This window comes from Petaurus breviceps, unplaced genomic scaffold (genome assembly GCF_028583685.1).
Source record: "Petaurus breviceps papuanus isolate PSGF00001 unplaced genomic scaffold, PetGlider_PUasm1.0 688, whole genome shotgun sequence".
NCBI classification, from domain to species: domain Eukaryota; kingdom Metazoa; phylum Chordata; class Mammalia; order Diprotodontia; family Petauridae; genus Petaurus; species Petaurus breviceps.
Window position 1 is genome coordinate 9,897,170 of NW_027186457.1, and position 15,340 is coordinate 9,912,509.

At 39.6% G+C, this 15,340-nt stretch overlaps 1 protein-coding gene across 1 annotated transcript; it reads left to right on the top strand.

The window, feature by feature from the left end:
- Positions 1-3,170: 3,170 nt before the first annotated feature.
- On the top strand, positions 3,171-3,545 carry LOC138174199 (small cysteine and glycine repeat-containing protein 6-like). Its single transcript, XM_069104407.1, has one exon. The coding sequence runs from the start codon at positions 3,171-3,173 to the stop codon at positions 3,543-3,545; it is 375 nt and encodes a 124-aa protein (XP_068960508.1).
- Positions 3,546-15,340: the final 11,795 nt, after the last annotated feature.

The following is a 15,340-nucleotide window of genomic DNA, read 5'->3' on the forward strand; positions in this document are numbered from 1 at the left end:
CAAGATGGTTTTTTGCAGTCTCCTCTTTCACCCTCATCAAGAGTCTTCTTAATTTCCTTCTTCACTTTCTTCCATCAGAGTGGAACTGTCTGCATATCTGAGATTGTTAATAGTTCTCCCAGTAACCTTAATTATAGATTTAGATTCATCCAGCCTGGCATTTTGCATTATGTACTCTGCATTTAAGTCAAATAAATAGGGTGACAATATACAGTCTGGTCAAACTCTTTTTCCAATCTTAAACCAATCACTTGCTCCATGTTTGGTTCTAATTATTGCTTTTTTTTTTTAATTTTTAAAGCAATCGGGGTTAAGTAACTTGTTCAAGTTTACACGGCCAGTTATTTCTGGGTGTGGTGCTAAGTATCTGAGCCCGGATTTGATCCAGGTCATCCCAACACTGGAGCCGGTGCTCTTACTTGCTGAGCCACCTGGCCGCCCCTAAGCAATTGGGGTTAAGTAACTTGCTCAAGGTTACAAAGCCAGGTGTTTCTGGGTGGGTGCTAAGTGTCTGAGCCTGGGATTCGATCTCCAGGTCTTCTCAACACTGGAGCCAGTGCTCTTACTCGCTGTGCTACCTGGCCGCCCCCTAATTATTGCTTCTTGACCTGTATTCTAGTTCCTCAGGAGACAAGTAAGATGATCTGCTACTCCCATCTCTTTGAGGACTTGCCACATTTTCTTGTGATCCACACAAAGATTTTAGTGAAGCAGAAGATTTTTTTTTTCTGTAACTCCCTGACTTTTTCCATGATCCAATGAATGTTGGCAGTTCCTAAAGACTCATCTACTAACTCACGTAATGGGTTGGTGGAGGGAATCTCCACACCAAGAGTTAGCCACAAACTGATGAAATCATGGATCCTTTAGAGTATTCACTCACCCAGCATCTACCCAAAATTCATGACATGGCTAATATTTCTAAGACAGTGAGGGAGTTGCAAAGTTCAAAAGGATACATTTCATCCACTCAAGAAATTTATGGTCCAGGAGGGAAAGTAAGATCAGGGCACAACAAAGAAGATATAAGTATGAGCTCATAATGGAGAAATAAGAAAAGGTCTGGGTTTGAATTCGGGCTTTCCTGACTCTGGGTTTGGCTCTCTGTGCATGATACCACTTAACTGCGTAAGGAGTCATTGGAGTTTATTAGGCCCAGCCCCCGGTGTAATGGCATTTCTGCAGTCAAGTTATCTTTTCTTCCCAGCATTTTTCTGATTCTGATTATCTTAGCTCTGCTTCCACTGGAGAAGTACTTAAATGTTTAGATTAAGCTTCCCAGGAAATAGTTACAAGTAGAGCTAACTGTTTTATGGCATAATAAAAACTAACATGGCAGTGATTTGTGGAAGGCTTTTTTTGTTTTGTTGTGTGCGGTTTTTTGTTTTTGTTTTATTGGGAGGGGATTTCTGCTTTAGGATGTATTAGACTAAACAAGGAAATGTGGGCAGCGGAAAGAGGATTTGAAGTCGGTGGAACTCTATCTGTATTTTGAGGTGATTTTAATGTACTGAAGGAAACTATAAAATTTAGATAAGATAGTGGAAACAGTTTAATTACTTTGTTTTTACTTAATTTTTTTATATTTATAAGTACATGTGCTGTTTCTAAGAGAATATATACTCCTTTTTTCCCACTGATATAGCACTTTATTTTTTCTATTTTTTCTTTTTCTTCCCTCCCCCCACTTAATAGAATTTTAATTTTTTCCCCTATTACATGTAAAGATAGTTTTCAACATTCACTTTTGTAAGATTTTGAGGTCCAAATTTTTATCTCACTCCCTATCCTCCCCCCTTCAATATAGTAAGCAATCTGATATAGGCAACACATGTACAATCATATTAAACGTATTTCTGCATCAGTCATGTTGGGGAAGAATCAGAAAAAGAGGAAAAAGCCATGAGAAAGAAAAAAAAGAGAAAATAGTCTGCTTCAATCTGCATTCAGACTCCACAGTTCTTTCTCTGGATGTGGATGACATTTTTTTATAGGTATTAGAAGTGGTTGGAGCAGGAGCTCAAGCAAGTCCTGCTTTTACTCCTCTCGTTAGTCTTTCCAAGTTTTTCTGAAATCTACCAGCTTATCATTTCTTGTAATGCAATAGTATTTCATTACATTCATATGCCACAACTTGTTCAATCATTCTCCAGTTGGTGAGCATCCCCTCAGTTTTCAAGAATGTATACTCCTTAAGACAAAGATCATTTCATTCTCAAAATTTATATTCTCAGTATGTATTCTAGCACAGTACCTGGAACTTAGTAAATATATATATATATTTTTGCTTTTTTGGAGTGCAGTTGGGGTTAAGTGACTTGCCCAAGGTCACACTGCTAGTTTTTTTGTTGTGTCCGAGGCTGGATTTGAATTCAGGTCCTCCTGACTCCAGGGCCAATGATGTATTCACTGTGCCACCTAGCTGCTGACTTAATAAATATTTAATACATTCATGTTGATTGATTGATCAATAACTCCCCAAGAATTCTTTTCCAAAAGCTGTCTATAGATGTTCTTTCCTATCTTGAGTGAGTCAGGGTCAAAAGTGGACCTGAAAATCATGGAGAAGGATTATGATTTCTTCTTTTCCAGGTTCCAGATCTAATATGGTACATCTCAAACTGCAGAAAATAGATGTCCATGTTTTAGATTCACCCATTTTTCCCCCTTGTTCAACAAAGGTATCTTAATATAGTTAACTTAAAAGCTTTCCTTTGGAATCTGTGGGCAATAACTTCATTCCAGAAGACCCTAGTAAACCATGAAGGACTTAGTTTCCTGCTGTTGGAGGGTCTTGGGCCACAGTCACATGGAGAAAACTTGACAGGCAGCTAGATGGAAAACAAAGTTAGCTACCGTGTGTGTGTGTGTGTGTGTGTGTGTGTGTGTGTTTGAATCATAACCTAACAAAGTAGCAAAATTGACAAAAGCTAAAATAAGTCATTTAATTATAGTAAAAATATTTCAGAGGAGGAACTAACAGAGACAAAACAAGAATTTTTGAAAGAAAATTAAGATAAACAACAACAAGGAAGTATCTTGTGACATATTGGGTCATCCCCTCAACAAGGTATATAAGGATTATCCTGAAGAAGGAGAGCATCAGACTTCTCTCACCAACTCTGAGTCCTTTCTCCCCTCACCTCATTTGAACCCTCTGTACTGACACTATGGGTTGCTGTGGCTGTAGAAGAAGCTGTGGAGGCTGCGGTGGTGGCTGTGGTGGCGGCTGTGGCAGCTGTGGTGGTGGCTGTGGAGGCTGTGGTGGTGGCTGTGGTGGCTGCGGTGGTGGCTGCGGTGGCTGCACCTGCTACCGTGTAGGCTGCTGTTCTGCCTGCTGCCCCTGCTGCTGTGGCTGCTGTGGAGGCTGCTGCAGCCCCACGGTTGTCTGCTGCCGCCGTTCCTGTGGCTGTGGCTCTTGTGGCTGTGGCTCCTGTGGCTGTGGCTCTTGTGGATGTGGCAAGGGCTGTGGCTGTGGCAAGGGCTGCTGCCAACAGAAGTGCTGCTGCCAACAATGCTGCTGCAAGAAGCAATGTTGCTGTTAGAGGGGAATGATCACATCCAGACCTCCAGGAAGAGCCAACTGGGGACATATGTGCAGCATGAAGGTAAGACTTTCTTCTGTCTTCCTTATCTACTTTGCTTCTCTTTGTCCCCTGGGCTGTGGGCCCCTCATGCTATGGGGCCTCTGTGATCCTGTCTCCCTTAAAGCATGGTACTACCAACCAATACAAAGCACCCAAAACAAAGACAAAAACTCAACCCAAATGAGATATGTTAGCTGAATAGAATTCTGATATATAGTATTCATTTTCCCATTTATATTATTTTCTATGTTTATTCCTTTCCATAGCCTGTAACTTTCATGTCTTTCCTATTGCTTTTGTGCTTACAAAGAAATGATTTTCGAAATTTTTAAAACAAAATTAAAAATAAAAAGCAACAAATAAAACCCTACCTCCTGTAGTTTTGCTTTTTTTAATTGTTCATTTCATTGTCTTTATTGTGCTGCAAATAGCTTTTATAACTGAGTAAACAGGCTCCAGAAAGTGGCTTTTAGTTATGTGTAACAGTTAACATTGATATAGGACTTTAGGAGATGGCCAAACATAATGAACCAAGAGTTCAGCTTGGAGCCAAAAAGACCTGGGTTCAAATTCTGTCTTTTATATTTAATATTTATATGATATATTTATAAATATAACATGTTTATATATTCATAAATATAACATAGATAACATTTTTATATTTACTAGTCATTCAACAAACACTTTTAAGGCACTATGTGCCAGGCACTGGGTCATATACCGGGGATAAAGAGAAAGCCAAAAGACAGCTCTTGCCCTCAAGGAGCTCACAGTCTAATGGGGGAGTCACATGCAAACAACAATGTACAAACAAGATATAGTCAGTATAAATTGGAGATAAAACCACTTAAACTCTCTGTATCTCAGACAAATACCCAAGAATTATCTACTAAGTCATAAACTGGTCATTGGAGAAAATTTCCACAATGAGAGTTCCCTATTTGGACAAATTCACAGATCCACATTTTTATTTTCAGGGATTAAATGACAAATATTGTCAGATACATCTTTTCCACCCAGCCTCATTCCTTTGGGACTTCTTTCACTTCTCCATCATGCCCCCAGGAACCTCCTAATTGCAAAATCTCATCATTCTTGAAGATCCAGTCAGCCTTCATACTCACATTTCATTGGTATCATCTGCACCTCTGATTAGAGGGCAGAGTCATCAACTCTAAAAACCTCCAAAAAAGAGGATGCCCAGTGTGACCATCTCTTCATTTCCTACCCAGCCTCCCTTGTTTTGGACTTTTTTGCCTTCTCCATCATGATATGGAGTAGGTGTATGCATCTGATCTTGTTTTTCAAGGAATCCATGGGCCAGATTGTGGGATGTGGGTTGAATGATGATACAGTTAGGTGGACTTGAATGACCACACCAGATATACCTTACTCTTCTCTTCCCCACCCCCTCTTCAGCTTTCTTTTCTTTATTACCTTCCCCCATTAGAGTGTAAGCATCTTGAGGGCAAAGACTATCATTCTTTTTTTTTTTTTAAGCAATCGGGGTTAAGTAACTTGCTCAAGGTTACATGGCCAGGTGTTTCTGGGTGGGTGCTAAGTGTCTGAGCCTGGGATTCGGTCCCCAGGTAATCCTGACACTGGAGCCGGTGCTCTTACTCGCTGTGCTACCTGGCCGCCCCAAGGACTATCATTCTTTATCATTTTTGCATCTCCAGATGCTCAATAAATGTTTTATTGTCTGGCTGACTAACTATTGCTAAATATGCTTTAAATAGATTGTGATTTTCTGTTTTTCTCTTCAAGTCATTCCTCGGACCTCAATCAGTATATGTGAACTTTGGCAAGGCTAAGTATTTTGTATTGACACCTGTGACCTGTTGGAAAACCATCCAATTAATTTGGTTAAAAATATGAAGTATAAAAATTACTAATATGGAAATATTTTGCATAATTGCATTGCACATGTATAACCTATATCTGATTGCTTACCATCTCAGGGAGGGAGAAGGAAGGGATAGAATTTGGAACTCAAAACTTTAAATAAAAATGTTTTTAAAAAATGCAAAGTACATATAGGGATTTTATACTGGTTAGACCAATTGTCTTGGGATCAAAGATACTCAATTCAATTCAACAAGCATTTACCTAATGTCTGTAGTGGTACCAGGCATTGTGGTAGGCACACAGACCACAGTGAAATAATCCCTATCACTCACATTCTTTTTTGGGAAAACAACATGTACACATATAAATAAATACAATATGAATGCAAAGTAATTTTAGAGTAGTGTAAAATATTAAAATTTAGTGGGGGGGGATCATTAAGGTTCTTATGCAGCAGATAACCTGATCTGAGCTTGAAAGCAGCTGGGGATTCTCAGAGGCAGGGGTGAGGAGAGAGTGCCTTCCAGGCATGTAGGATAGCCAAAGGATAGAACTGGCAGGTGCAATGTTGGGTATTGGCATAAAGTAAGTAAGCCAGATTGGCTAAAACACAAAATGCACGAAGGGGAACAATGTCCAATAAGCCTGAAATGGTAGGTTAGAGGCAGATTATGAAGATTATTTTTTTGACACAATCAAAGTTAAATGACTTGTCTAGGACCACACAGCTAGTGTCTGAAACTGGATTTGAACTCACGTGCTCCTGACTTCACGACCGGTGTGCCACCTAGCCACCCTTGAAGGGTTTTAAAAGCCAAACAGAAGAGTTCATATTTTGTCCTAGCAGCAATGGCGTACCACAGGAGTTCTAAGATAAGAATATGGTGTGACTCAGGCAGAAATTAATGTCTTGTGGATGTAGAGAAATGTTGTTGGTGTTTATTTCTCAGCTTGGCTATGCTTCCCAACATGACTAACCAACAAAACCTTCTAAGCTGTTGACAAATATGTCATTCACTGAGTCAGGCATGCTATTTTCATAAACATCCTAACTTGCAGTAGGAAGAAAGTTCCTTACAGGGAATGTTGAGTTAGTTCGATCTTTCTCTTTTAATGGACAGATGGATGGATGGATGGATGGATGCATGGATGGGTGTATGGATGGGTGGATGGATGGATATATGGTGATATATAAATATGAATATAGATAGAGATGGATATTTATTTGGAAATTGCATAACCCCACTGAATGTATTCTTGTTCTTTGCTCCTCCCCATCATTCTGTTCCAATTCTTCTGATTTAGATAAAGACCATTATTCCACAGTCATATGTAACCCCTGGGACATAAATACTCTGTTCTGGTTTCTTTTCCCCTGAGTTCCAACTTATCCTGTCTTAGCACACTTCATTCAAGCTTTCAATATAGTTCCCAAGATTTTATTGCTAAAATAGGATAAAATTGATTTATTACATTGTATTATACCTAGTCAGTCAACATCTATTGAGTCTGTAGTATATGAAAGACCTTATGAGTAGTTAAGAAGAAAGTTAACAGCTGTCTAGTGGGGAGACAGGATAAACACAATCACACATTCCTAAGACATAAACATGTGCAGTAATTTCTGTGTGGTCTGGTATGATGAGAAATTGAATTCCAATCCTTCAGATTCCAATTCTTCAATGACTCCTTACTCTGGTCTATCTTCTATCCAGCTGCCAATGTGGTCTTCTTAAGTGTGGGCAGGTTTGACAGTGTTTACCTCCCTCTCTCCTTCCCTTCACTCAATAAACTCCAGTGACTCACTGTTACTTCCAGGATAAGATATAAAGACCTTTCTAATCTCTTCCCTTCTTACACCTTTCCAGTCTTCTTACACCTTCCTCCCCTTCATGTACCCTATGATTCAGTGATATTGGCCTCCTTCCTGATTGCCCTCATGGGAGGATTTTTTTTTTTTTGCTTTTTGGAGGGCAATTGGGGTTAAGTAACTTGCCCAAGGTTGCATGGTTAGTTTTGTGTGTGTGTATGTGTGTGTGTGTGTGTGTGTGTTTGTGTGTGTTAAGTGTCTGAGGCCAGACCAAACCCGGTGTAATGTAATATCAAGCAAAGGCAACTTCCCAGGTTCAAAATACCAGCATAGGTGCTCTCTATTTTATTCAGTGACAAACCAAGAACAGAGAAGATCAAAACATGACATCATTCAAAATACAGCATTTACTAAGTGTGATTAAATAATCTCCAAGGACTACCCCACCCCAGGACTTTCCAATCATTCAATCAATTACAAAGTCCCAGTTCTAAATACTACTCCACCCCTAGGCTATACCTTCATTTGGTCCACCACAAAACCCCTCTTCTCAAATGGAGATTATTTTCCAAACATAGGTAAAGTACCTTCATTTGTCAATCACAGAGCACAATAAGGTCAAAAGTTCCCCACCCCTAGGATCACAATTGAATCTACCCCAGAGTTACATCAAGTTTAAACACAGCACTTAATACCCAAATGGAGGTCTTTTCTTCATCTTGACATGAGGCAAGTTCTCAGCAATCTTAGTTCCTGGGGAGACAAGGCTTAGCAAGGCCATAAGATACATTGCCCGTCCCTTCATGAATTTATCCTCTGTCTGTAGAACAGTCCTAGAACCCCTGAACACATTAGCAAAGCCCTCTCCCAGGATTTCTGTAAACATACAACAAGAAAATCCTTCTTCAGGGCTTCTGAACCAACAGAAAGGCTCCCAGACCCCTGCAACAACAGCACTGTCCCTCACCAGTGGACAGTATTCACTCTGTCTGCCGGACAGTCTCCAGACCCCTGCAACAACAGTACTGTCCCTCACCAGTGGACAGTATTCACTCTCTGTCTGCAGGACAGTCTCAGGCCTTCTTAGCGAACAGCCAGGTTCCAGGACTTCTTCAACAAAAGGACAGTCTTTCACCAGTGGACAAATCTGGCAAAATAACATCAAAACAGACAGACAAAGTACCAGCAAAACAGCCATGTCTCCTCAGTCCTTGGCAGCTCAGGGGGCAGGTCTCAAAAGTCCAGGGCAATTCAAAGCGGCCACCAGCAATTCTCTTAGTCTCTCTCTCTCCACGAGGTGCTGCTACCAAAAAAGATCTTCCGCCTCTCTCTTGTGTCTCCAAATCTACGTCACCAGCTCCTCCCAATTCAGGACTTTCTTTTCACATCAACAAGCCCATCCCACAGGTGGGATTAACAAACTCTGGGTTTTAACACAATCAATTTGAAAACCAAGCCAATACAGGGGAATCTTTAATTGCCATTACTATCACACCTGGGTCCTCCTGACTCCAGGGCCAGTGCTTTACTCACTGTGCCACCTAGCTGCCCCAATAGGAGCATTTTCACTGACTATTCCCAGCACCTGCAATTCTTCCCCATCTCATCTCCATCTCCTGAGTTCCCTGACTTCCTTCAGGTCCTAGCTAAAATTCTAACTTCTGTAACTCCCCTTTAACAGAACAGTTGCCCCTCTAAGGTTAGATCCAATCATCCAGTCTGTATACATTTGTTCATAGTTCTTTGCATGTTGTCTACCCTTGAAGACAAGGACTTGTATCTCCAGAACTTATCACAGTTCCTGGCACATGGTAGGTTCTTAATAAATGCTTGTAGACATTGTCAGCTTAACCTCAAGATAGTCAGATCAGAATCCTACCAGATCATCCACACCCCCTGGCACTGATAGGTCCTCCAGCTCCACTTTGGGGGCGAGGACTATAGTGCAGGCCTCTGTAGTGGCCCTATTAAGCAAATTCAGTTGGTGGTGAACTTTTTCCTTTGACTTCCAAAAGAGAAGATACCTGATTGTTCAGGTTAGCAACACTGGACAAACACTTGCACTGAGGGTATTAAATCCTCCCAGTTGCTAAGATGCTTGATAATACAGCTCTCATGGTACGTCTTTAGTGTATAAGGATAGGGACTAGACCTGTGTAGATGGTGTAGATTTCACCAGTATGAGAAACTTCAAGAGGAACCTGCCTCTATTACAGCTTTAGCACTGTATTTTGAAACATAGGGTCTTGGAGAGTTGTCTAGGACACTGAGAGGTTAAGTGACTGTCCCTGGGTTAGTAGTATCTAGAGACAGGACTCATATGCTGGTCTTCTTGGCTTTCTATATAGTATGTCATGCTGTCTCCCCAGTTCCATTCTCATTTCTATAAGAATATCTGTATAGCTCAGTGGTTCTCAAACATTTATACTTTCCTCCCTCCACCTCCATGTTCTAGTCCAAGAAATGTCCATGAGCTAAACTTATTCTACCCTTTCTTCTGAAGATCCACAATGCTTTTCCAACATACTTGTATGTATATAGACACAAACACATGCACACATATATACACAACTATATCTATACCTATTATTTGTGGAGATATACTTGTGGCAGAATTAACAATAATAAGAAGAGAAAAGACAGTGTCACCCAATGGATAGAGAGATTGGGACTATGTCTAAAATCCCAGATTGGGAAGAAGGGATATTGTAGAGACCTTCTGAGGGGAGAGATAAGACCTGTGATTCTCTCATTACTGATGTTTTTTTTTAACAACATATTTTCATTTTCAGCATTGTTCTCTTAGGCTCTCCATCTCTCCCTCAGCTTCAATTATGTCAGATTTTCCCCATTAGCATTTTTCTTTCCTTCTGAGTTGACATTTTTTTTTAAATTTAGATAGAAATTATATAAAGAAATTAGAAATAAAAACAGAAAATAATAGAAATGACTATTTTAATTCTTTTTTTTCTTAGACTGGACTAGTGTAGAGAACTCCTTCTACCTATGCAGAAAGTCAGATTAGCATATTTTGTTCAATTTATAGTTTTAGAGATTTGCCAGAGGGCCAGTAAGAAATGGAAAGATTTGCCCAGAGTCACAGAACCATTATGCGTTAAAGGCAGGACTTAACCACTATTCTTCCTGACTTTGGTGCAATCTCTCTATTCATTGGGTGACACTGTCTTTTCTCTTCTTATTAATGTTAATTCTGCCACAATTATATCTCCACAAATGATAGGTATAGATATAGTTGTGTATATATGTGTGCATGTGTTTGTGTCTATATACATACAAGTATGTTGGAAAAGCATTGTGGATCTTCAGAAGAAAGGGTAGAATAAGTTTAGCTCATGGACATTTCTTGGACTAGAACATGGAGGTGGAGGGAGGAAAGTATGAATGTTTGAGAACCACTGAGCTATACAGATATCCTTATAGAAATGAGAATGGAAATAGAAATAAACAAATTAATTATATTTTTACAGATAGGAAAAGTAAGCCTCACAGATGTTAGGAGACTTGTCCAAGGTATCATCACACCCAAGCTAAGACTCAAATCCAGGTTTTCTGACTCTGAATTCCATGTTCTTTCCATAGTTCTAGATACCCAATCATCAGATAATATTTAGCCACTGAGAATTAATGTGGCTCCAGGGGAATGCCTTTCAAAATGTGGGCACTGAACAAATATTTATTGAACAAATGACTGAGGATAGAAGTAATCTCATTCTAACCAAAAGGAAGACTATAGTTCATCAAGACAGAAAACAATTAAGACATTCTTCTACATACTTGAAAATCAATTTGAGGGAAGAAAAGGTAGTTGATGGATTTGTTCAAAATAAAGGGCTCATGTCAAGACAAGGGAAAGTGTGGAAATGAGAAATACCAAGTAAATGTGGGATAGATGAAAAATAGGGTAACTAAAATCATTGAGGCAAAACTGAGAGCCTCTGCTGCCCAATTGGGATCACTAATCAACATTACAAAAAACCAATATGAAGACTAATGTGTACCCAGAGTAATTAATTAAGACCATAATATGTGGTACGTGTTTATTAATAAATTCTATTTTAAGGCACTTATGACTATAATTATTCTTAATTATTTATAACTTTAGGCATTAGTTTTAGTCAGACATATTTGATAAACATTACAGAATTTGGGGCAACCTTTAATAACCCAAGGTACAGTTTCTTGGCTATTTATATTTGTGAATCTATTTATTCTTATAGAACAGAGGTTTTTAATCTGTTTTTGTGATAGTCCTCTTTGGCATCACATATGCTAGTGTTTGGACCCCTTCTCAGAAAACACTTTTAAATGTATAAAATCTAATGCACAGAATTACAAAGAAAATGAATTATATTGAGATCTGTGTGTATATGCATATAACACATATATACACATAAATATACACTCATATGTGTATATATGTATACAGACACATAAACCCAAAGTTTATAGACTTTGGGTTAAGAATACTGATATAGAGCCTGTATACCATCCACAGAGCCCTGGGAAAATATGGCCAAAGGAAGTAAGATTATAGACAATAAAAATTGAAGCACTGGAATGAGTGAGTCTTAGATTTAGTGCTGGAAGGAAGCTTAGAGGTCATCTGGTCCATCCTCCTCACTTTATAGAAAGAAAGAAACTGAGACCCTCAGTGGCTTGCCCAAGGTAACCCAGGTACATAGCAGAGTCTAGATTTAAGCCCAGGTCTTCAGACTCCACATCTAGGTTTCTTTTCCTGTACCTCATGTCTCTCTTGAGTGGCGTTGAGCAAATGACAGCTTGTTTAAAGGAGCCAGCTCCTTCTCTCCCTCCAGCTACCTCAGTGAGGTGATGAGAGCCAGGTAGTTTCCCAGTTCTTATACTTGGGAAACTCCCTTGGATATTGACAGGGACAGAGATGCAAATGAAATCCATGTGCCTGGAAGTCTGGGAATTGGGGAACACAGGCAGTGCACCTGGATAGGAGAACATGCTGGCTGTGACTCTGCCTTTGTAATAGACTGTGCATCTCTTTTGAAGAGCTCAGCAGAGAGCACCAAGTTCCCATATCATATCTACAAGCTGGATACGATTAAGGAGGTTTGGTCATGAGTGGAAATCTCTGGGAATAGACACCTTCCAGTTCCCTGCTAGGAGCAAGTGATTAGAACCAAACTTCTGGGTTAACTGGGTCCAACTTGGGAGAACTGAGGGGTGTGTGTGTGTGTGTGCATGCGTGTGTGTGTGTGTGTGTGTGTGTGCTAGGTTCAGTGATGTTAACTCATTCTAATTAATTTCTGATATTCTGATTATGAGAGATAGCATGATGTAATGGATGAGAGCTAGGCTCAGAGTCAGGACAATTTGCATCCAAGCTCTTTTTGCCTCTGAAACATACTGGTTCTATGACCTTGGACATGTCACTCAACGTCTGTTTGCCTCAATTTCTTCAGCCATAAAATGGGGATAATAATAGTAGTTACTGCAAGGATCAAATAAGTTAATATTCAATAAACATTTCTTAAGTGCCTACTTCATGCCAGGCACTGCGGTTAAGTGTTGGGCATACAAATAAGCTGAAGAAGGACCATGACTTAAAGGAGCTTACAATCTAATGGTGAAACACACACACACACACACACACACACACACACACTGTGAAAAGGGGGGGACCAGAGAAGTGTACCCAGCAGAAAGGTATGATGTTCTTGAAGTAGAAACTAATCAAAACTGCTGATGGAAAATGGGGAATTCCCTAGAAAGGGTTGAGCTCTGTATAAAGGAAGGCTTTGGGAGGACTTTATTGGTCTGCCTTCCAAGCCCTCCAAACAGAGGAGAGAAGCACATTAGGGAGCTGAGAAAAAAAATCTGAATCAATATGCATGGTGCTGAGATTTCAGGTGACAAGATTGTGTTAGATGAGGCATGATGTTCCCTAGAATCAAAATCAAGCAGAGGCACTGAAGGAAATTGAAGATAATATTTGTAAAAAGTGCTATATAAAGGAGGCGAGGTGGCACAGTGAACAGAGCACCGACTCTGGAGTCAGGAGGACCTGAGTTCAAATCCAGCCTCAGACACGTAACATTTACTAGCCGTGTGACCTTAGGCAAGTCACTTAACCCCAATTGCCCTCCCAAAAGAAAAGAAGTGCTATATAAAATGTTTATTCCCTTTCCTTCCCCTCCTACTTAACCTCTCACTGCTTTAGATAATGCACCAAGACAATCACTTGCAAAACAATTCTGTACTGGTAGAAGGAGTTTCCTCATTGAGAGCCCCCATCCCAATGAAATGGAAAGTTGGACAAAAAAGATTTTATAAAAGTTATAATAATCTTAACTGAAATCCAGCATGAGTTAGGATGAAAGAAGAATAAAATAGGTGAAGGCTATAAACCATTTAAATGGTAGAAATACCAACCCATCTCCCATATAGACAAAAATAGTTGAGTTGTCTAGAGAAAACTAAAAAGACTGGTGACCTTTGTTCTACTTTTTCTTAGCAACACATTAAAATTTCATCTTTCTTAGGTCTCCCTACATTAAAATATAGCTCCCAGAACTAAATACAGTATCATCTCACTGTAACTATCATCTCACCAGGTCAGGAGACTGTTTCTGCTGATGCAACATATAGTCGTATTAACTTTTAAGGTCACTATGTTGTACTATTAAGTTTCTAGCACCTAGGAAATATACAAACATTTTTCATATGAACTATTTTCTAGCTATGCCATTCTGTCCTTGGAGTGATACAGCTGATTTTTAAAAACTTAATTATAGGACTTTTACACTTATCCCTATTAAATGTCATTGTATTAGATTCAACCTTTCATTCTAGCTTATTGGGATCCTCTTAGATACCAATTCTGTTATCTAATATGGTAACTATCCTACTGAGGAATTGTGTCATTCAAAATTTTGTTAAGAATGCCATGTATACCTTCATCTGAGGCTTGGTCAAAAGAATGGGGCTAAGGAAAGAATCCTGTGGTATTGCAGCAAACTTCTCTGTTCAGGCTGACATTTCTTCATTAATATCTGGTCTTTGTCATTTAAGTCCACCTGATTGTATTATCATGCAACCCATATCCCTCAATCTGACTCAAGGATTCCTTGAAAAACATGACCAGATTCCTTACAGAAGTGTGTGTGTGTGTGTGTGTGTGTGTGTGTGTGTGTATATAGATAGATAGATAGATAGATAAAGAGAGAGAGAGATAGATAGATAATGTACTAGGAAAAGTGTAGTTGTCACAGCTATTATGAAAATGAAAAGAACAATGGAGTCATCTACTTTGTGAACCACTTGGTGTGGTGGTATGGTGGTACAGAACAGTAGAAAGGGCATTGACTGTAGAGCCTAAAGAATTAGGATCCAGTCTAGCCTTGCTGGTTAGCTCCTCTGTGACCTTAGGCAAGTGACTTCAGCTGTCTGCTTCTTCATTTTCTCATATGTAAAATAAAAAACGGTTAGCTTCTGAGGTCCCTACTAGCTTTTAATCTACAAACCCAGGAAGCTCAGTGGAAGAGCTAGTTGCTATTCTTTAAAGACTTGGAGAAGAGGCCCCAACTCTCTGAAGGTTTGAGAGCATGAATTTCCACTTGGCTCTCACCATCATTGACTTTATCTCTTTCTCACCTGCTGTCCTCCTGATGTGTACTTCACAAAGATAGAATTTCACCTTTACTTCATGTGAGTTCACTTAAAAACTAGGTGTAAAGTCAATAATCAAAGAACCTTACAAAACTCTGGGAAGTGAGGTGAGTCAGTTCCCCATTTGGAAAGACAGCTTTCTTTATTTATTCAATGAGTATTTATTGAGCAGTCTATTCCCAGCACTGAACTAGGCTCAGGAAAGGGCAGAGAAGAAGCAAGACTTAGTTCCTGTGCCAGGAAATATAAAGGATACAGCCACCGGTTTTATTTAGGATCTGATTGACTTAGATCAGCTTCCCTGGGAATTCCAGGTTATCTTTGGAACTGATTCAAAAGACCTTTGTCCTCTGGTTGTGGGACTTTTGATATTTTCTAAATCTTTGCTCTTCACTGAACCTCAGTTCCAAATACCTAGCCCTTTGACTTTTTGAGG